The 22,315-nt window shown below is 40.4% G+C and overlaps 1 protein-coding gene and 1 long non-coding RNA gene across 3 annotated transcripts in view; one reads left to right on the plus strand and one right to left on the minus strand.

Moving 5' to 3' along the window:
* STT3B (STT3B, subunit of the oligosaccharyltransferase complex (catalytic)) overlaps window positions 1-8,805 on the minus strand; it is a 46,340-nt gene extending 37,535 nt beyond the window's left edge. The window contains exons 1-2 of one of the 2 annotated variants that reach the window (XM_005877111.2): window positions 8,700-8,805; window positions 4,624-4,911 (exon numbers count right to left, since the gene is read on the minus strand). In XM_005877111.2, the coding sequence (XP_005877173.1) occupies window positions 4,624-4,896 (273 nt within the window). In that variant the 5' untranslated portion in view covers window positions 4,897-4,911; window positions 8,700-8,805. Of the gene's footprint in view, window positions 1-4,623; window positions 4,912-8,699 lie in introns of those variants that run through there. The other variant, XM_014548423.1, reaches the window with a different exon arrangement.
* The window catches only part of LOC102262309, a 46,359-nt gene that overhangs the window by 23,296 nt on the left and 748 nt on the right, over window positions 1-22,315 (plus strand). The window lies entirely within an intron of this gene.

Raw genomic sequence — 22,315 nt, forward strand, 5'->3', positions numbered from 1 at the left:
CTATTAAACAGAGTAGATAGAGAATATTTCCATTGTCACACAAAATTCTATTGGAAAACATTCCTCTAGATCTACAAACATGTGTTCAGGTTTACAGTATTAAAAGACTTAAATCCTGCTTGTGTTTTGAATGTGGAAAGCTAAAAAGGTCAATTTCACCATAATGAGGAAAAAAGTCTAAACAATAAGTTTTCTTAAGCTTATCACAAAGTTAGTTACAAGGCAAACAATTATGCAAATGCTAGAATAGCTAAGGATCTTCTAGACAAAAGGGAAGTCAGCACTCACAAGCTCTTTTTCATGGGCCTCCACCAGGTTGTCATATTAAGATGACAATTCTCCCCAAACTCATCTATAAATAATGTACTCCCAATAAAAAATTCCAGTTGGCTTTTTGGGTAGATGTTGATAAGCCAATTCAAAACTTTATATAAAGCAAAAGACTAGGAAGAGTAAAAAAAAAAAAAAGTCTGAAAAAGAGGAACAAAGTTGAATTACTCATGCTACCGGATTTCAAGTGTTTTTATAAACTAATAAACACAACCTAGTGTATTGTAATAAGGATAGATACATAACAGATCAAAACAGAGGGAAGAATTGCCAAACAGACCCAATGTATATGACAACTGATCTTAACAAGGCTACCAAGGTAAATAACTCAATGGAGAAATAACTGTCTTTTCAACAATGGGAGTTGGATCAATGGATATCCAAATCCAAAAGCAGAGAACCCTAACCCTTTTCTTGCACCACAGGCCATAATCAACTCAAAATGGATCACAGATCTTAATGTAAAACCTAAAAATACTCAATTTCTAGAGAAAGTGTTTGTGATCCTGGGTTATACACAGACTTCTGACAATACACCAAAAGCAAGACCCATTAAAAAAAGAAGATATATATATGAATTGAACTTCATCAAAATTAAAGATTTCAGCTCTTAGAAAGATACCATTAAAAAAAATAAAAAGACAAGCCACAGACTGGGAGAAAATGTTTGCACAACACGCATCTGATAAAAGACTTATTTCTAAAATATACAAAGAAGTTTTACAACTCAATAATAAGAAAACAAATAACCCAACTGAAACATAGCCAAAGGTTTGAACAGATGGAAAACAAGCACATGAAACGATGCTCAATATCAGTCACTGGGGAAAAGCATATTATAACCATGAGATACTGTTACATACTTACTAGAATGGCTAAAAATTAATACATTTTGAACATCCCATTCATTGGTGAAGCAAGTAAATGTAACTCCACATACTCTGATAGAGAGGATGCAAAATGACATAGCCACTTTGGAAAACTGGCAGCTTTTTGTAAAATTAAAAATGTACTTATGTAAACCGGCAATCCCACAACTAGGCATTTATCTACGAGGAATACTAATATGTGTCAATATGAAGAATAGTATGCAAATAATTATAGCTGCTTTACTCACACAACTGTCAAAAGCTAGAAAACAAAATAACTATATAGTACATCCATGCAACAGACTACTACTCAGCAATGAAAAGTAACAGACTACTAAAACATGCAATAACATGGATGACTCTCAACTTATTATGCTAACTAAAGTAGGCTAGACACAAAGGGTTAACCCTTACTATTTGATTATGGGGCATTGTGAAAAAGAAACTTCAAAATACAATATATAGAGACAGAAATCAAACCTCTGGTTGTAAGGAATATGGGTGAAGGAAAAGTACTGATTATAAAGGCACAGAACAAAACATTTTTAAGAAACCACCACCAACAACAAAAACTATACGAGGCAAGATGATAAGCACTGCTCCAAGTACTATTTTATCTCTATTAGATGTTTTTGGTGAATAGTAACAATAGAACAAACATGTGCTAATCACTTTCCATGTTCCCACAATATTCTATACCTTTACAAGCATTAACTTATTTAAATCATATCAGATAGGTACTAATATTCCATTTTATAGTTGATAAAATACACATTAGGGTGGTTTAAGCACCCTCAGTGGTAGCATTTAAACAAAAAGGAACCAAACCATGGCAGATTGGCTACAAAGATTATACTCTTAAACCTGATGGAAAAAAGGTTAGAATCTCTAAAGAACACATAACAAAAAGCTTATCAAAAAATGTCCATCAACAGTGCTTTGAAAATAATGTGATGACAAAAAGTGCATCTTTTAAAAACATACACCTTGTAAAAGTTTAAGTAGTGGTTTAAAAACACACCATCCACACAGAAAATTATTAAGGAAATAATGACCTTAAATGTTACATTAGACCAGATGCACTTAACATTTATAAAACATTTCATCCCAAAACAGCAGAATGCACATTTTTTTAAATGCACAGTACATTCTCCAGGATAGATAAAATTAGGCACAAAACAATCCTCAATAAATTCAATAAGACTGAAATCATATCAAGTATCTTTTCCAACCACATTGGCATGAAACCAGAAATCAACTACAGGGGGGAAAAATGGAAAAAACACAAATTCATAGAGAATAAACAACATGCTACAAAACCACCAATGGATTAAAGAAGAAATTAGAGGAAATAAAAAACTACCTGGAGACAAATGAAAATGAAAATACAACATTTCAAAATTGTGGAATGCAGCAAAAGCATGTTCTAAAAGGGAAGATCAGTTTTACAGGCCTACCACAAGAAATAAGAAAAATCCGAAATAAACAATCTAACTTTACATATAAAGAAACTAGAAAAACAACAAACAAAACCCAAAGTAAACAGAAGTAAATAATCAAGATCAGACCCAAAATAAATGAAATAGAAATTTAAAAGCACAATAGAAAAGATCAATGAAACTCAGCTAGTTCTTTGAAAAGGTTAATAAAATAATTAAAAAATCTTCAACAAAATATTAGCAAATCAAATCCAACAATCTATCTTCTATATATACTAGTAGCCCGGTACATGAAATTCGTGCACATTAAAAGGGAATTGCTGTAACCGGTTTGGGTCAGTGGATAGAGCATCGGCCTGCGGACTCAAGGGTCCCGGGTTCGATTCCGGTCAAGGGCATGTACCTTGGTTGCGGGCACATCCCCAGTGGGAAGCGTCTAGGGGGCAGCTGATCAATGTTTCTCTCTCATCGATGTTTCTAACTCTCTATCCCTCTCCCTTCCTCTCTGTAAAAAATCAGTAAAATATATTTTTTTTAAAAAAGGGAATTAGCAAACTGGCCACCTGTCGATTCTGTGAGGAAAGGGGCTCCCTCCTCCCTCCTGTCAGGGTCCAGGGTGCAGGAGAATGGGGTTCCTGGCTGGCAGGCCACTGACAGCAAGCTATCCAACAGCAGATTCTGTGAGGAATAGGGCTCCCTCCTTTCTACTGTCAGGGTCTGGTTTGAAGGTAGGCCATGCCCCCTGTTGGGCCAGACCCAGAGTTCCACCACGCCGTGGCCTCCACCTCAGCAACCCAGGACTGACTGCTGCTGGGTGTTCCTGGTGCTCTGAGGGTGGGTTCTGCCCTCAGGCCACACAGGAAACAGCTGGGGAAGGCGCAGCCCTTGGCAAAATGACCCAGGATTCAGTGGGTCCACCCTCCGAGGGTGGGTTCCTGCCTCAAACCCCGCCCTCACCGGAAACAGCTCTGGAAAACAGCTCAGGGGAGGGCGCAGCCGTTGCCAAGACAACCCCTGCAGGACTGACTTCCTTCCGCTTGGTCGCAGCAGTTCAGGTCGTGATGAACACCACCCATGATTTTTATATAAGTAGATAAAAGCCTAAGTGACCGTTACAACTGAATGACCAATCGACCAGTTGCTATGATGTGCATTGACCACCAGGGGGCAGACACTCAACGCAGGAGCTGGCCCCTGGTGGTCAGTGCGCTCCCACAGTGGAAGCACTACTCAGCTGACCAAACCATCCCAGTGGCCCACCAGCCTGGCAGCAGCCACTCACTCCCTCATTAGTCCTACAGGTCCAATATCCGGAGAACAGGTCAGACACCGACGGACCAGTGCCACCAGCCTCCTGGAAGTAGGCCTCGGGTACTGCACTGCTTCCCCTCTCTAGACACTCCGCAAGGAACAAACAATATAAAAGCGGCCACCAGGTGGCTCCCGACAACCAGCGCAAATGTCAGTGGGATGAATCCAGATCCCAGGCCAGCAAGGGTGTCCCACCACCTGCCAGAGGCTGATCATGTCCCACACACCCACCTCACACCCCCCACCCGCCTCGGGAACCCACCTGTGCATGAATTTGTGCACCGGGCCTCTAGTATATACTAATTATATACCATGATCAAGTTAGATTTATCCCAGGTATAAAAATCTGGTTCAACATTTGAAAATAATTAATGAAATTCATGACATCAAAAGGTCAAAGGAAAAAGATCATGTATCTGTATCAATAGGTACAGAAAAAGCATTTGACAAAACTCAACATCCATTTGGACATTCCCCGAAGGGCTTCCACACTGTGAAAGGGCGCAGTCCGGGCTGAGAGACTCCACTCCCCCCTCCAACCCCCCCCTCCCCCAGTGCATGAATTTCATGCACCAGGCCTCTAGTAATTGATAAAAGACAAATGTGTACAATTTACAGCATTTCAGCAGAAAGTTCTACGTATTAATGGTAACAATAAATTACATGTTACTTACCCATAAGTAATATGTGAACTGAAGTGCAAAAATAGCAATGCCTTCATTATCAAAGGATCCAGCTACTGACCGAGAAATATAACCTGGTACAATAGCAATGAAACAAGCAGCTAAAAGTCCTGCTCCTTGGTTCCAAAGTTCTCTGGTAAGCAGGAAAGTAGATATAGAGGTAAGGCCGCTAAAAGTTGGTGCAAGGAATACACATACATCTCTTATGTGAACTGTTATGTTCAATGTATTTAAAATCCAGTGGATAAGGCCAGCTGTTATCATCAACCCTGGGTAAACCTAGGAAGAAAAAAATAGAAAATTTAATTACATATAAAATGAGGTAGCTGAAAACACATAAGTTCTTTATTATTATATATTGTTTACAGTAAGTTTGAGAATATCTCAAAACAGTTTTCCTTCCTCACATACTTCAAAACTAAATGTACTTTTGTACTGGATACAAATAAAAAGCTCATATATGGAGAGATACACATATTTAAATTAATAAAAAAAAGATCATATAGAATAATTATTAACACTAAAAATGTTTTCCAATGGAAAACTGTGGGTAACTTATTAATCCCACTATTTTTTCATTGTAAAACAGGGTCCTAGTCTAACTTGCCTTGAGGTTTAGGGTTTTAACCATGCTCTAATTTTGCCCATATTTGTGCATGTATAAAGGAATGAGAAAAGGAGAGAAAATGAAGTAATGTACAGGATTCTTTCCTTCTTTCAAAGACAAGATTTGAAAACTACACAATTCTAGCTAGGAAATGAAGGACGAATCAATCACTTTGTGAATTCAAAGACCATATTTGGGACTCCTAGAAGGTGGAGCATTTTTTCTACCACTTCAAATAGCTGCTGTACTCTTCATCCTCACTCTAAACATGGAACATAAAACATCAAGAAGATTCAAAGTAAAGTAAAAAGGACATTTTTTTAGCTATTCATTAGTGATTAAAATGTGTATTTACATTTCCATCCTTCACTAAACCCTAAAAGGTTCTTTTCTCTATCACAAAAGCTACAAAGAATGTCATAAATTTCCTTTCCTAGCTAATACTATTTAAAATAGCAAATTCCCAAGGTCTTTAACCCACTCTCTTGCTTTTTCTCCATCACTTATCACTATTTCACATACTTCTTATTTTACGTATTTTATATATTGTCTATTAACTAAAACACCCTCACAAAAATGTAAGCTTCAGAAGAGCAGGAACATTTTCCCCAGCACCCAAAACAATGATTGGCACAAAATGGATATTCAATACCTTCTGAACGCGCAGAAGAATGGAATAAAGGAAGAGGGGGGAAAGTGTGGCAATCATCATCATCATTCTTAAAAATTAAAATTTTACTTCATTTCATAAATGTCAGGTTCCAGAGTATGATTTTGTCAGCTGTATTCAATGAACATGAAAATAAATTTGAAAATGCCTCTAAAGGTAAGTTAATATATTCATGATAATATGGCAGACTGAGCTGACAAACCAAATACTGATTAAAAATACAAAAAACCCCTAACCAAACAACAAAACCCCACAACAAAAAAGGGGGGCATATTTAAGCTTTTAAAAAAGGGAACCCTCCAGATGCAAAAAAAATAAAGAGAAAGTTCAAAGTAGGTACTAATGTCATGTGAGCCCAAAAGAAGATGGGGGGAAAAGACACTCCAGGTCTAATATATACCTTAAGGACTAGAAGTTGGGGGATTATTGCTCAATACAGCTATCAGAGAAAAGGCCTACTCCCAGAACAAAGCCAAGGCCTATTTGGTGAAACTAGACAAATTCTTCTCACTCATTAAGGGAAGCAGTAAAAAACGTTTTGCCTTACGGTATATCCAAAGCCTTGAATAGAAACACGAGAAATAAGAAATTCATTCATCATGTGTGAATATGGGTTCCACATTTATAACAACTTTAGGTATATGAAACTTCAAGCTAACAAATGATCTTTTAAAAAGTACCCTTAAAAAAGTAAAACCCCTAAGGGCTCCAGCAAAGGCAAAAGAAAAAGATTATTATAAGAATAGTCCCAAATACCAGGATACCAAGAGTCTTAGAAAACAAGCCTCCAGTGAGGATAAATTTAAGATATAAAGTTAAACACAACAGGAAACAAACTAGGGGCATCAAATACTAATATAATAAAGTGTGTGACAAGAAATGCAGCTAATAACCATCTACCATATCTCTTACCATTCAATATCTTTCTAATTTGCCCTGGAAACCATCATGACTACTCTCCTTGTATCTTTATCTCTATTTACATCCAGGATAAGAAGGTGCCTCAAATTGTAAACACAACATCTTGCTATCACAGAAAACATATTCTTTCCAAACACAAAGGGAGCCTTTATAAAATTTGCCAACTCGTAGGCCACGAATCAAGTCTCAATAAGTTTTAAAGGAATGAAAATACAGAATTTTTCCCTAAACGAAATATATCTGATTTTTTCCTCAATGAAATATATTTGAAATATAAATCAAAACAAGATAACAGGAAATCCTCTTACACTCAAAAGTTAAATACAATTCTAAATAACCCATGAAGTAGAATAAACGACAATGAAAATACTATAAAGACTATAAAAGCAAACTTATGCAATGTAGCTAAAACACTGATTAGTGGGGAGTTTATAGCTTTAACATGAATATATTAATAACAAAATAAGTTTGGAAATTATTGGCCAAATGTTATCAGAAAGTCAGAATAAACAAAAATGTGAGAGGAAGAAAATAAATACAAATTAATACAATCAAGACAAATATTTAATAGAAATCTATAATAATCTATAATAATAAAAGCGTAACATGCTAATTAGACAAGACGTCCTTCCGGACAACCTTCCAGATGAAGCCGGGGCTGTGAGGGAAGCCAGGGTTCCTGCCAGCAGCCGGAGGAAAGCCCGGGTCCCGGGTGCCTTCCGGCAACCAGAGGGAAAGCCAGTGCCGGCAGCTGGGGGAAGGAAGGCCTACTCTTGCACGAATTTCATGCATCGGGCCTCTAGTAATCAATAAAGTCAAAGTTTCTTTGGGTTAAGAAATCTGATAAAATTGATAAACTTCTGACAAAAAAATGATTAAAAAAAAACAAACCCAAACTAAACATATATGTCTCCCCAATAGGTGACTTATCTTTCACTTTCTCTTCAATATTCTTCTTACATCCCAAATACTAAAAATATTTTCCCTTACATCATCTTCTAAATATACTAATTCCCCATAAACTATGATCGATACTCAATTACCTAGAGTAATTTAAGGCAGATTTGAAACAAAAGCATACAAATAACCTGCACTGAGGATGCACAGTAACAAGAGACCCCTTCATAGCCTTCACCATTTGTCAGAAATAGTGGTAGTGTGAGATAACCCCAAAATGGGTGTGTGTGTGTTTGGGGGGGAGGAGGGGGGGGAGCAGATATTATCAAGAGATTTAAAAAATTAAACACTGGTCAATCAGCCAAATCCTATATAATAAAAGCCCAGCGACCGAAACAGCGGAATGACCACAACAACCAGAGACCAGAACTACCACGGCTCCTCACCCCAGCCGGCTGCCCCTAGTGAGCGGTTAGGGGCAATCAGTCAGGTAGAGTGCTTAGGGCAATCAGGCAGGCAGAGGCAGTTAGGGGTGATCAGGCAGGCAGAGGCAGTTAGGGGTGATCAGGCAGGCAGAGGCGAGGGGCGATCAGGCAGGCAGAGGCGCTTAGGGGCAATCAGGCAGGCAGGCAGGCAGAGGGGTTAGGAGCGATCAGGCAAGCAGGCGAGTGGTTAGGGACTATCAGGCAGGCAGGCAGAGGCGGTTAGGGGCCAGCGGTCCTGGATTACGTGAGGGATGTCCGATTGCCGGTTTAGGCCCAATCCACAGGGATCCTGGATTTCGAGAGGATGCAGGCCGGGCTGAGGAATTCCCCCCCCCCCCCCGCACGAATTTTGTGCACCAGGCCTCTAGTAAAACTATATTAGTTAACTATACAAAGCTTTCGAGAATCCTCATCTTAGCAGCTATGATTTACTCAAATAACTATAAAATTTTATGATATGAACAAAAATAACTGCAAATATACTTACAGTACCACCTACTATTCTTCCTAGTGGATACCATGCTCTTTCATCAAACCAATTTAAAAATTCATAGAACCCATGAGAGGCAAGATGATGTGTTGATCTATAGTTAAACCTAGAGAAAACAGGAAAAAAAGAAATGTTACAAAACTGCTTGTTAGAAAGAAACAGCTCTATATTATACTTTAAATATAAGTGTCTTTATAGTTAATTCCATGGCTACATAAATATATCTTTTATAACAATTTTCCTCAAACTTTAGTAACAAATTATTTTCCAAGAAATCAGCTCATTCCTCTAATATACCTAACTAAAAAGCAAAGTGCCCCCCACCCCCCGCCCCAATGACTACCAACCCAGTTATGCTCAATGTCTATAAAACTACTAACGCTCAAATTAACATTTGGCCATTGCTTCGGGTACAAAAGGTAGACAGCTGCACTTGAATTTAAAAAACAGGGTGAGAGTACATAAAATTCACCAAATGGTCAAAGAGATTTCAATGGCTCTCAAAAAATTAACAACTACAGGCAGAAGATAGCATCAAAGTGAACAGAGCACATTTGACATAGTCACCTCCAATCTTACAACCCTAAAATTACAGGCTAAATATATCACAACAGCACTAAAGCCATAAGATTAAACTATAATAGTACTGTATAGTAGCAATAGAAGACATAAGACTAATGGGAAGAAATGAAATTGAAGAAACCACAGCATAACCACAGCAGAAGTAAACTGCAAACCATGTTTCATTTAAAGCAGGTTATGGGTAGCAAGAGAGAATCCTTTAGAAATCCTTAGAGTAATGGCATTAGGAACGCCAGCCAGGCAGCTGGTGGATCCTCTTCCCCTACCACTGCCAAGCAAGGAAGTATCTGCACTACATATGTTGACAAGTAAATCAAAAAGCAGAACAGTGCTGGACAGAAAGAACATGAACAGGAAATCCTCATATCCAATATTAGTTTGATATATCCTTCCCAGCATCAAGTCACAACTCTCTTTCCCACAATCACTAGATGTAATAATTTAGACAGGCTTGATCAAATACAAAAAGAAATAATAAAAAAGCACACACTTAAAAATCAAACATTTGAAAAAAGTGAGCAACATAAAAGCTAAGTATCAAAATCAACTACTGGAAGAAAACTAATACCATAGGAAACAGAAATAAGAATATCATCAGAGGTCTAAGAAGCTACAGTGGCCTGAAAGGAAGTATAACCTAGAGGTTAAGAGTACAGATGTTAGAATCATACTGCCTGGGCTTGAATTTTAGTTCTACACTTTACTAGCTGTGTGACCTTGGTTGGGCAAAATGACTTATGTTCTCTATGTTCTAGTTTCTTCATCTGTACTAGAGGGATATGATGAGTAAACAATACAATGTCTCTAAAGCACTTGAAGGCTACTGCTACTATTATTACAAAACTAGTGACCCGGTGCACAAAATTTGAGCATATTAAAAGGGAATTAATTAGAGAAAATATTTTAATATTGCTATTTGCCTTTATAATAGAAGTGTCAGAGATGAAAGGAAATTAGTAAAATATATCTAAAAATCTTCCTCCTGTAAGAGCCTGGGGCGCGCCACAGGAACCAGAGTCAAGTCCCTGCCCACCCACGTGCACCTCGAAATCGCACGAGACCCAGACCTGGCCAGCCCGCCCCCATTGGGCTAGATCCAGACCCAGCTGGTCCCATCCCCGTCAAGCCCTACTGGGTGGGGGGCGTGGCCTCAGGTCGCCAGGCCTGGTGCTGGGGCAGGGCCTGAGGTCCCCCATCAAGCCCTGCCAGATGGGGGACGTGGCCTGAGATCCCGTCAAGCCCTGCTGGGCAGGGGGTGCGGCCTCAGTTCCCCTGCCCCCAGCCCAGCACCACGCACCCTCAGGTCCCTGCTGATTGCTCGTTAAGGCTCATTACAGGAACTGGGCCTCTGCTGTGGGTGCAGCCATCTTGACAGTTATGGGGTGATGGTCAATTTGCATATTCCCCCTTTATTAGATAAAATTAGAGGCCCAGTGCATGAATTCGTGCACCAGTGGGGTCCCTCAGCCTGGCCTGCAGGATCGAGCCAAAATTGGCTCTCTGACATCCCCCGAGGGGTCCTGGATTTCGAGAGGGCAACAATTTTGTCTGGTGGGCCACAAAAATTTTTTTAAATATGCAATACCTGACTAGTTAGTTAGGGACACTGACCTCTTTCCTTTAGATTTTTTAATTAAAAAATGACAACAGCCAACACAACAATAGCTGTCTGATGTAAATGAATCAAAATTATACCTATCTGTTGTCAGGTTGACAAAATATATAATATATACTAATACATATATCCTATATAATAAAAGGCTAATATGCAAATCGACCAAACGGCAGAACAACCAGTTGCTATGATGTGCACTGACCACCGGGGGAAGACAATGCAGGAGCTGCCCCCTGGTGGTCAATGCACTCCCACAGGGAGAATGCCACTCAGCCAGAAGCCGGGCTCACTGCTCGCAAGAGCAGCGGCGGTGGCAGGAGCCTCTCACGCCTCCGCAGCAGTGCTAAGGATGTACGACTGTAGGCCCGGGGAGCAGGCCTAAGCCGTCAGTTGGACATCCCCCGAGGGTTCCCGGACTGCAAGAGGGCCCAGGCTGGGCTGAGGGCCCCCCTAAGTGCACACATTTCATGCATCAGGCCTCTATTATATATGTATTTGTGTGTTGTGCCGCAAAATTTTTGTAATTAAGTTTGTTTGCCACGAGATTAAAAAGGTTGAAAATCACTGCAGTAAACAACTGAAATATGAATGTATCTATCCATCTTGAGTTTTAGCTTCTCATTGAGCAATTTCGGCTTGTTTTTCTCTCAGCTCATCATTCCATCTACATGGAAACCCACTACATTACCATTCATTTTATTCTGCCTTCTTTATGCAGTGGTCTAAAACTTGAATTCTTGAAGGTGCCTTCTCTAATATTCCATCCTTCCCATCATGCTGAAACCTCTACTCTGTTAGTTCATCTCACAATGTAATAGTGATTTTTGTATCCATGGAGATTTATCATATAGTTTCTGGCACTTCATTCATGAGGCTCAATTAATGTTTACTTAATTCTCTTTTTTGGCACACTATTAATGAATAGTAACACTGACTTAAATTTTTTGTCCTCTACTCCCTTCTTCATTAAAGTAAAGCAACTGTGTGTACAAAGTAGTCTTCAATTTTAGCATATCCAATTTACATATTAAAAAACATTTAAATAGCTGGGGGAGTATTATAGACAAAACAAGATGAACCATAAATTGATACCAGTTTAAGCTGAATGAAGTATATACAGAACCTCATTATAGTATTAGCTCTACTTCTGTGTATGCTAGGAATTTTCCATGATACTATATGTATGTAGTTTACATATACACACACGAATTAAATAATTGTATAGACAAATTATCCTATCTAATAATAGACAAACATGGTAATTAACCGTAACTTCGCTACCCTTCCCATTGGCTAATCAGCAAGATATGCAAATTAACTGCCAACCAAGATGGCGGCTGGCAGCCACACCGCTGAAGCGAACATGAGGCTTGGTTGCCCGGGCAATGGAGGAAGCCAAGGCTCCCCGCCTGCCACAGCCCAGATCTGAGCTCCGGATGGAACAATGTTGCAATTATAGAAGCTAAACAAACCCCAGTACCTGCTTTCAGCCGCCAGTGGACTCAGAGCTTAGAGCGCCAGTGATGGCAACAGAGTTTCAATCATAGAATCTAAACAAACCCAGATACCTGCTTTCAGCCAGCCACGGCCTCAGAGCTGGAGCCGGCTCTCAGCTCCAGTGACAGCTATAGAAGGTAAATAAATCACAGAATAAAAAAAAAAAATAAAATAAAGAGCCTTGGAGCTTCAGTCACCCACCAGCCTGAAAATGGCCCTCAGCCCCTCACCCAGACTGGCCAGGCACTCCAGAGGGGACCACCACCCTGAAGGGGGTGTGACCAGCTGCAAACAGCCATCAGCCCGTCATCCAGGCTGGCCAGGCACCCATGCGGGACCCCCACCCTTCAGGGCAAACCAGCCGGCCCCCACCCGTGCACCAGGCCTCTTTCCTATATAGTAAAAGGGTAATATGCCTCCCAGCACTGGGATCAGCAGAGCAGCGAGGCCTCCTAGCGGTCACTATGACACACACTGACCACCAGGGGGCAGACGCTCAATGCAGGAGCTGCCCTCTAGTGGTCAGTGCGCCCTCAAAGGGGGGAGCTCTGCTCAGCCACAAGCCAGGCTGATGGCTGCCAGTACAGCGGTGGTGGTGGGAGCCTCTCCCGCCTCCTCAGCAGCACTAAGGATGTCCGACTGCAGCTTAGGCCTGCTCCTCGCTGGCAAGTGGACATCCCCCGAGGGCTGCCGGGCTGCCAGAGGGATGTCTGATTGCCATCTTAGGCCCAATCCCCCGGGGAACAGGCCTAAGCCAGCAAGTGGTCACCCCCGAGGGGTCCCAGACTACAAAAGGGCACAGCTGGGCTGAGGGACCTCCTACCCCCGAGTGCACAAATTTTTGTGCACCGGGCCTCTAGTATATATATAAACTTCATTATGGAAAATTCCACACACACACTAATTCTCGTACATACAAATTACAGTTTTCCCCAAATAAAACTAGGTAAACTGAGAAATGATGTATTAAAGATTAGGAGTCACCAATAAAACTAAACTAAAAGAGAAACACACAAGTGGTAAAATAACAGCTATCTTAAAATAGTTTGAGAACATTACCAGATTTTTACCTATCTTTTTTATTAATATTGTCAGAGCAATTTTCGGTATTTTAACTTCAATAAAATTATTTGTATGGAAACAAGTGTGGCAAAAAAATGATTAATTATTAAATACAACAGATGGTAGATATGAGATTGTGGTCTTCTGTATTTTTGGTTTGACATTTTCATAGTAATTTTTCAAAAATAAGTGCCTTGCCCAGCCAGCATGGCTCAGTGGTTGAGCATCAACCTGTGAACCAGGAGTTCACAGTTCGATTCTCGATCAGGGTACATGCCTGGGTTGTGGGCTTGATCCCCAGTGTGGGGCATGCAGGAGGCAGCCAATCAATGATTCTCTCTCATCACTGATGTTTCTATCTCTCTCTCCCTCTCCCTTCCTCTCTGAAATCAATAAAAATATATTTTTTAAAAAGTGCCTCCCCCAAATTCTCTAGACTTAATCCCTAAAGCCACACTGCAGTTTCAATTATGTGGGAAGAACTTATTAAGACAGACAAAATAATTCTCATACGGACAGTTTTCATTTCTGAAAGGGACATATAAACATGAAAAGTAAATTAATTGTTTAAAGATGCAAGAAGAAACTGGGGATGTAAGAGTAAAACGTTTTTTGTTTTTTTTAAATTTATAAAGGAAGAAAAATAGCCATTTTACAAATTAAAGAGGTCTTGGAGATCCAACTTTATAAGAAACTAAGATAAATAATTTTCTTATGAAACATATTTTAACAAGACCTGAAGTGTCCTTTGGCTAGTCAAAAGCACTACATTTTTAAAAAAATGTATTTTGATTTTTTAGAGAGGGGAAGGGAAGGGAGAGAGATAGAGAGCTAGAAACATCGATGAGAGAGAAACATCTATCAGCTGCCTCCTGCACAGTCCCCACTGGGGATGTGCCCACAACCAAGGTACATGCCCCTGACCGGAAGACACTCGATCCACTGAGCCAAACCGGTTAAGGCAAGCACTACATTTTTAAATGCCTTTTCTCTATAAAAACTTGTTTCTGGAAGCCACCCTTTAAAAAAGAAAATCCTTGTAAATTCCATAGTTTGTATCTTCTTCCTCCCAAGAAACTCTTCAAAAGCTAAGAATAGTTGATATGCTTTATTTAGGGAAAAGAGACTACCTCACAAAGAAGCAAGATAAGATTAAATAATGGAACCCTATTTATGGAAAAATGGTTGTATTTCTTGGGTTCTAATGGAGATATTGTATTTTCTTCCTCCCAACAAACTCTTCAAAAGCCAAGAATAGTTTATATGCTTGATTTAGGGAAAAGTGACCACCTCCTAAAGAAGCAAGACAAGATTAAATAATGGAATAATCTCATTTATGGAAAAATGGTTATACTTCTGAGGTTTTAGTAGAGATACTAGTACAATACTGTATTAAAAACATTACAGCTTAAATAGCACTTTACAAACTGGTTAAGGCTTATTCAACATAAAATTAAATTACGTTGTTTCTTCAGAAAAACAAAAAGTGCCAACACATTTGTACACTAGGGCGGCCTCTGCATTTCCCTTCTATGGATCTTGTTGGAGACCTAACCACTTGATACATTTGGTTTTAGATTTGCTATTTCATCTTACATTACACTAAAATATCTAATGTATACTCAAAACAACAATGAAATCTCATGATTATGTACTAAAGAAAAATACCACAAAACACCCTTAATCTTAAAGGCTAAAAAAATAAAAATAAAAAAATTATGCCACAGTCCTAAAATTAACCTATGGCTTTTCTATCTTCAAGAAAAAATCTTTGAGGTGGGAAACAGTTTTCTATGTTTAATTAATTCCCAATTCTCTGTAAAAAATATGGCAGTGTACCACACACACACACACAAATCAGGAAAATGTCTGAGAATAAATTAAGTGAAAGAACAGTATATTGTTAGCCTTAATGCTATGACCAACCTGGGCACCTCCAAGCCCAACACAAGTAGCAGTTGTCTAAATCAATAAACGTAATACATCACATAAACAAATTGAAAGAAAAAAACCACATGGTCATATCAATTGATGCAGAAAAAGCATTCGACAAAATCCAACACCCATTTTTGATAAAAACTCTCAGCAAGGTGGGAATAGAAGGATCATACCTCAACATAATAAAAGCCATATATGACAAACCCACAGCCAACATCATACTCAATGGACAAAAACTAACACCATTTCCCCTAAGAACAGGAACAAGACAGGGATGCCCACTCTCACCACTCCTCTTCAACATAGTCCTGGAAGTATTAGCCATTGCAATTAGACAAGAAGAAGAAATAAAAGGCATCCAAATTGGAAAAGAGGAAGTAAAACTGTCCTTATTTGCAGACGACATGATATTATACATACAAAACCCTAGAGACTCCATCAAAAAACTACTAGACTTAATACATGAATTTGGCAATGTAGCAGGATACAAAATTAACCCCAAGAAATCTGAGGCATTTCTATACACCAATAGTGAACTTTCAGAAAGAGAGATTATAAAAACAATCCCATTTACCATCGCACCAAAAAAATTAAGCTACCTAGGAATAAACTTAACTAAAGAGGTAAAAGACCTCTACTCAGAAAACTACAGGACATTGAAAAAAGAGATAGAGGAAGACATAAACAGATGGAAGAACATACCGTGTTCATGGATTGGTAGAATCAACATCATTAAAATGTCCATACTACCCAAAGCAATCTATAAATTCAACGCACTTCCCATTAAAATACCAACGGCATACTTCACAGATCTAGAACGAACTCTCCAAAAATTCATCTGGAATAAAAAAAGACCCCGAATAGCTGCAGCAATCCTGAGAAAGAACAAAGTAGGTGGGATCTCAATACCAGATATCAAGCTGTATTACAAAGCCACTGTTCTCAAAACTGCCTGGTACTGGCACAAGAACAGACATATAGATCAATGGAATAGAATAGAGAGCCCAGAAATCAGCCCCAACCAATACGCTCAATTAATATTTGACAAAGGAGGCAAGAACATACAATGGAGTCAAGACAGTCTCTTCAATAAATGGTGCTGGGAAAATTGGACAGATACATGCAAGAAAATGAAACTAGACCACCAACTTACACCATACACAAAAATAAACTCAAAATGGATAAAGGACTTAAATGTACGACAGGAAACCATAAAAATTCTAGAAGAATCCAAAGGCAACAAAATCTCAGACATATGCCAAAGCAATTTCTTCACTGATACAGCTCCTAGGGCAGTTGAAACTAAAGAGAAAATGAACAAATGGGACTACATCAAAATAAAAAGCTTCTGCACAGCAAAAGAAACCATCAACAAAACAACAAGAAAACCCACTGCGTGGGAAAACATATTTGCCAACGTCATATCTGATAAGGGCCTAATCTCCAAAATTTATAGGGAACTCATACAACTTAACAAAAAGAAGATAAACAATCCAATCAAAAAATGGGCAAAGGATCTAAATAGACACCTTTCAAAAGAGGACATTCAGAAAGCCAAGAGACATATGAAAACATGCTCAAAGTCACTAATCATCCGAGAGATGCAAATCAAAACAACAATGAGGTACCATCTCACACCTGTCAGAATGGCTATCATCAACAAATCAACAAACGACAAGTGCTGGAGAGGATGTGGAGAAAAAGGAACACTTGTGCACTGCTGGTGGGAATGCAGACTGGTGCAGCCACTATGGAAGACAGTATGGAGTTTCCTCAAAAAACTGGAAATGGAACTCCCATTTGACCCTGTGATCCCACTTCTAGGAATATATCCCAAGAAACCAGAAACACCAATCAGAAAGGATATATGCACCCATATGTTCATAGCAGCACAATTCACCATAGCTAAGATCTGGAAACAGCCTAAGTGCCCATCAGTAGATGAATGGATTAGAAAACTGTGGTACATCTACACGATGGAATACTATGCTGCTGTAAAAAAGAAGGAACTCTTACCATTTGCAACAGCATGGATGGAACTGGAGAGCATTATGCTAAGTGAAATAAGCCAGTCAATGAAGGAAAAATACCACATGATCTCACACATTCATGGATAATAGAGACCATTATAAACTTTTGAACAATAATAGATACAGAGGCAGAGCTGCCTCAAACAGATTGTCAAACTGCAGCGGGAAGGCTGGGGAGATTTGGGGGGCAGGAGGGAGGGGGGTAAGAGATCAACCGAAGGACTTGTATGCATGCAATAATAAAAAAAATAAAAAAATAAAAAAATTTAAAAAAAAAGTAGCGGTTGTCTGCACATCATTTTGTAGCTTGTGCCTGGTAGCCCCGGGCAGGGCACAGGTAGTAGCTGATTCTGTACCTCCCAGGAGGCCCTAGAGCCAGTGCACCCAGTGGTCAGCTTCAGACCACCCCATATTATAACCCTACCACATCCAAGAGCAACACACTCACGGGACAAACTCAGTGAGCACCAAAACCCCACTGAAGCAAGTCCTGCTCTATAGGGGTGTCTCCTGCACAGCTGATGAGCCTGGGGATCAATCCCTCCCAGTGATGCCAACAGCAATCAAGTCTCAACTACAACAGGGCAATGCACATAGCCCACACAGGGGCGCATCGTGAGTGCCCATCTCAGGTGACTGGGGAGGCTGAGCCACTGGGACCTACAGGACACTACTACACAAGGCCATTCTACCAACTCCAGGAGACACAGCTCCTCTACTTAATACATAGAACAAACACAGGGAAACAGTCAAAATGAAGAGACAAAGAAACATGTCACAAATGAAAAGACAGAAGAAATCTCCAGAAAAATAAATAAAATGGAAGCAAGCAAACTACCAGATACAAAATTCAAAACAATGGTAATAAGGATGCTCAAGGAACTTAGAACTTCAAGAAACTTAGTAAGAAGATCAACAACATAAAAAAGGACCAATCAGAAACGAAAGATACACTAACTGCAATGAATAATTTACAGGGAATCAACAGTAGAGGACGCCGAGAATCAAATCAGCAATTTGAAATATGAGAACAAAAACTCCAGATCAGAACAGCAAAAAGAAAAAAGAATCCAAAAATATAAAGATGCCCTAGCCCAGGGGTGGGCAAACTTTTTGACTCGAGGGCCACAATGGGTTCTTAAACTGGACCGGAGGGCCGGAACAAAAGCATGGATGGAGTGTTTGTGTGAACTAATATAAATTCAAAGTAAACATCATTACATAAAAGGGTACGGTCTTTTTTATTTTTAGTTTTATTCATTTCAAACGGGCCGTAGTTTGCCCACGGCTGGTCTAGGTTTTACATAAAAGAAAAAGGATTTTCTTATTTTTTCAAAATATAGTAGCAAAAACTGCAGTATCAGAAAACAAGGGGAAAAAAGCACATTCTTTTAAAAAAGATATTGGTTTTATTGAAAAGATGTATTTTTCTAATTTCAGAGTTCCATCCACATTGCTTCCTAAAGACCTCTAATGATAAGCGGCTTTATTAAAATAAGAAAATCTATGTTAAGCTATATAAAAACTTGGTTCTTTCTTGAGGGAGACCATCTGAAAACCAAAATTCCAAATGAGACATACTTCACCAAAGCCAACCATCTCAAGCTCAATTAAGTAGAATCCATTTCCTTGATGTTAGTTGTTTGTTAGAGCCTCATAAAGCCTGCCTGTCAGGATGCTGCCTTCTTCCCTTTCTTCTCCTTCTTTTTTCTAAACACTTCCATGCCTTGTAGTTCTTTTGCTTTCTCTTCTTTTTCTCTCTACTACCCTCCATCTTCCATATTAGCTGACCCAGAGGGCACAGCTTACTCCTCGGACACCGACACCACCATCAAGCACGGCCCTGATGGACCCTGTGATGCAGCCCTTCAACTCGCTGATGCTTTGGGAAGCCTGTCGCCAATGACCCCGCCCGCTAGCCAGATCAACAAGGACAACCAAACCACCGACTTGAGGACAGCTGAAATCCCTTGACTGAAGAGGCCAGCAACCTTCTACAGGAACAAGGTTCCTTGTGCGCTCCATCCACTATGTTTATAGCTATGCTTATTGTCATTGCTTGCCAGTCTTCTTCTGAGTCTTGAACAGCCCAATCTGAGAGGTGGCCACTGATTTGCATGCGCTATCATTTAAAAAATAAAAAAGGGGGAATTTGCCGGAAGCCGGTCCATTCTTGCTGCTTGACACAGTCGCTGCAGGAAAGAAACATCTGCACAGCATATGTTTCAAGGGACCTGGCATATATAGCATATTGTTCTTAATATGTTTGCTCTCCTTAGTGCCATGTGTTTTAACCAAGGTCACCTCTCCGAGAAAGGTTGTTTCCCCAGGTGGGGATTTTTCCCTGAGGTTAGGGAGGGGATACAACCCCTTAACTAAGTGCCAGGTGGGTAGTTAATCACTTTAACTACAAACAATCACACTTAAGCTACATAATCTTTACTCCCTGGAATGGAGATAAGAGACGCCCTAACCTTTGCAATAGAAGTTGACAGGATTAAAATCGACTGGTATAAATACAGATGTAATAAGACAATAAACATCAGATCCTGATCAGATCCTAACCAGAACTTGGCTGGAGATCCCGACTAGAGGTCCTGACTAGGCTGCTGATCAACTGAAGGCTGTCTCCGTGTCATTCCTTCTTCGCCGACTCCGTCCACACCTTTGGGGACCCCTGGACCTGCTGGGGTTGGACCCCAACATCTGGTTACCACTGCCATACCACCAAATCACCACTACTCATTTATGTACAAGCAGTTCCAACTGATGTTAAGCTCCCTGCTCTTACAACTCATGGATGGGTCATTCTGATTCAAGATCTTTCATAAGCAGAGAGTAGACTGTATGTATCAGACTGATAAACTACCTGTTTACACTCTACTTCCAAGCAATACATGAAAAAAAAAACAAGGGTTATTATTCAAAAGCTGAAAACATCCTGCAGACCTCTTTAGTTTTTCTATATCCTCCCACTTAAGGTAAGGTGCATTACAATTCAAATGATATTAAATTCATTAAGAACACACAGAAAAAAACTTATTCCAAATACATATTAATTGAAAACCAGATCCCTATTTTAGTCCTTTCTCTTAACTTTTGCCTTGACTGGCAGTTGACAACCATCAATTTTCCATAAATATCCTTTGAAAAAGGAGGGCCTCTCCTGTTTTATGAAGGACACTTAAACTAATTGGAAAAAAAGGAAAGAACAATGAGAAGCTATCACCAAAAAACTACATCAAAATAAGGTTTGTGTAAGTGTCCTAGTGCCACTTTTTAAAAAAATATTCTAGGATCATATATAAAATAATGTATTTGATAAGTTAAAACTATTTGCTCCAATACAGATTGAAATCTAAAGAGACCTGTATGTATTTTTTCTCTATATATATTACACACACGTGTAATACACACTTAAGTCAGGCACACATTCATGTATTACAAAAACAAAATCTCCAACAAATGTTACATGTAAACATGTTATATTTACATTTATTTATTATTAATAATCTAACTTACTGGCATTATATAATAATTATATAAATAAGGTTTCCAACTAAGAAGCATTATATAGTACTAGTGCCCCAGTGCACAGATTCGTGCACATTGAAAGGAAATTAATTAGAAGGTAGCAGCTGGGTGGGACTGGGCGAGAGGGGCCAGACATACCCTGGAGCCAACCTCCTGCAGTCCCTCCCCAGCCGGCCGCACCAGGGGTGGCGTTGTGGCTCAAAGGTTGTCTGGGGAGTAAGCGGGGTCCCTCCAGCAGGTGGGGTCCCCCGGCCTGACCTGAGGGGATCGGGCCGAAATCGGCTCTCCAACATCCTCTGAGAGGTCCCAGATTGAGAGAGGGCGGTTCTCGGGTGATGCACCTTGGAATTGGGCTCCCTCCTCTCTGGTTCCGGGTGTGTCACTCAAGAACCGCCGCTGCCAAGTCACCGCAGCTCAACAGCTCCTGCGTTAAGCGTCTGCCCCCTGGTGGTCAGTGCACGTCATACCTACTGGCTGGTTAGAGGGTCGCTTAGCCTTTTATATATAGAGATAGATCATAATACATATACTTAAGTCAGGACATATATTCATAGTAGAAGCCTGGTGCACGAAATCTGTGCACGGGGGCGGCGGGGGGGCGGAGGGCGGGGAGGGGTCATCTCAGCCCAGCCTGCACACTCTCCAATCTGGGACCCCTCGGGGGATGTCTGACTGCCGATTCCTAGGGATCAGGCCTAAACCGGCAGTCAGACATCCCTCTCACAATCCAGGACTGCTGGCTCCTAACTGCTTACCTGTCTGCCTGCCTGATCACCCCTAACTGGCCCCCCTGCCAGCCTGATCACCCCTAACCACCTCTGTCTGCCAACCTGGTCGCCCCCAACTGTCCCCCCGCCAGCCTGGTTGCCCCTCACTGCCCTCCTCTGCCAGCCTGGTCACCCCTAACTGGCCTCCCTGCCGACCTGGTCGCCCCCAACTGCACGCTCCCACTGGCCTGGTTGCCCCTCACTGCCCCCCTCTGCCGGCCTGGTTGCCCCCACTGCCTGCCCCCCTGCCAGCCTGGTAGCCCCACGCAGCCTGCTGCTCAGTCGTTTGGTTGTCCCTCACTAACCTCCCTGCCGGCCTTGTCACCCCACTCAGCCTGTTTGATCGTCCATTTCATTGTTTCATATGTGACGGCCTCTGGTTCTTTATATATATAGATACTAAAGAAATAAGATCTCCAATTAACAAGCATTGTATATAGTAATAATATCCAATTATATAGTAAAAATCTCATAATTTGCTATGATTAAAGAACCAGAGTTACTTGGCTAACTAATAAGCTCAAGAGAGAAATGAACAACATTCAGGGTGGGGGAGCAACATCAAGGGATAAACTAAAATAAAACAAT

The sequence above is a fragment of the Myotis brandtii genome, unplaced genomic scaffold (assembly GCF_000412655.1).
Source record: "Myotis brandtii unplaced genomic scaffold, ASM41265v1 scaffold506, whole genome shotgun sequence".
Classification (NCBI taxonomy): domain Eukaryota; kingdom Metazoa; phylum Chordata; class Mammalia; order Chiroptera; family Vespertilionidae; genus Myotis; species Myotis brandtii.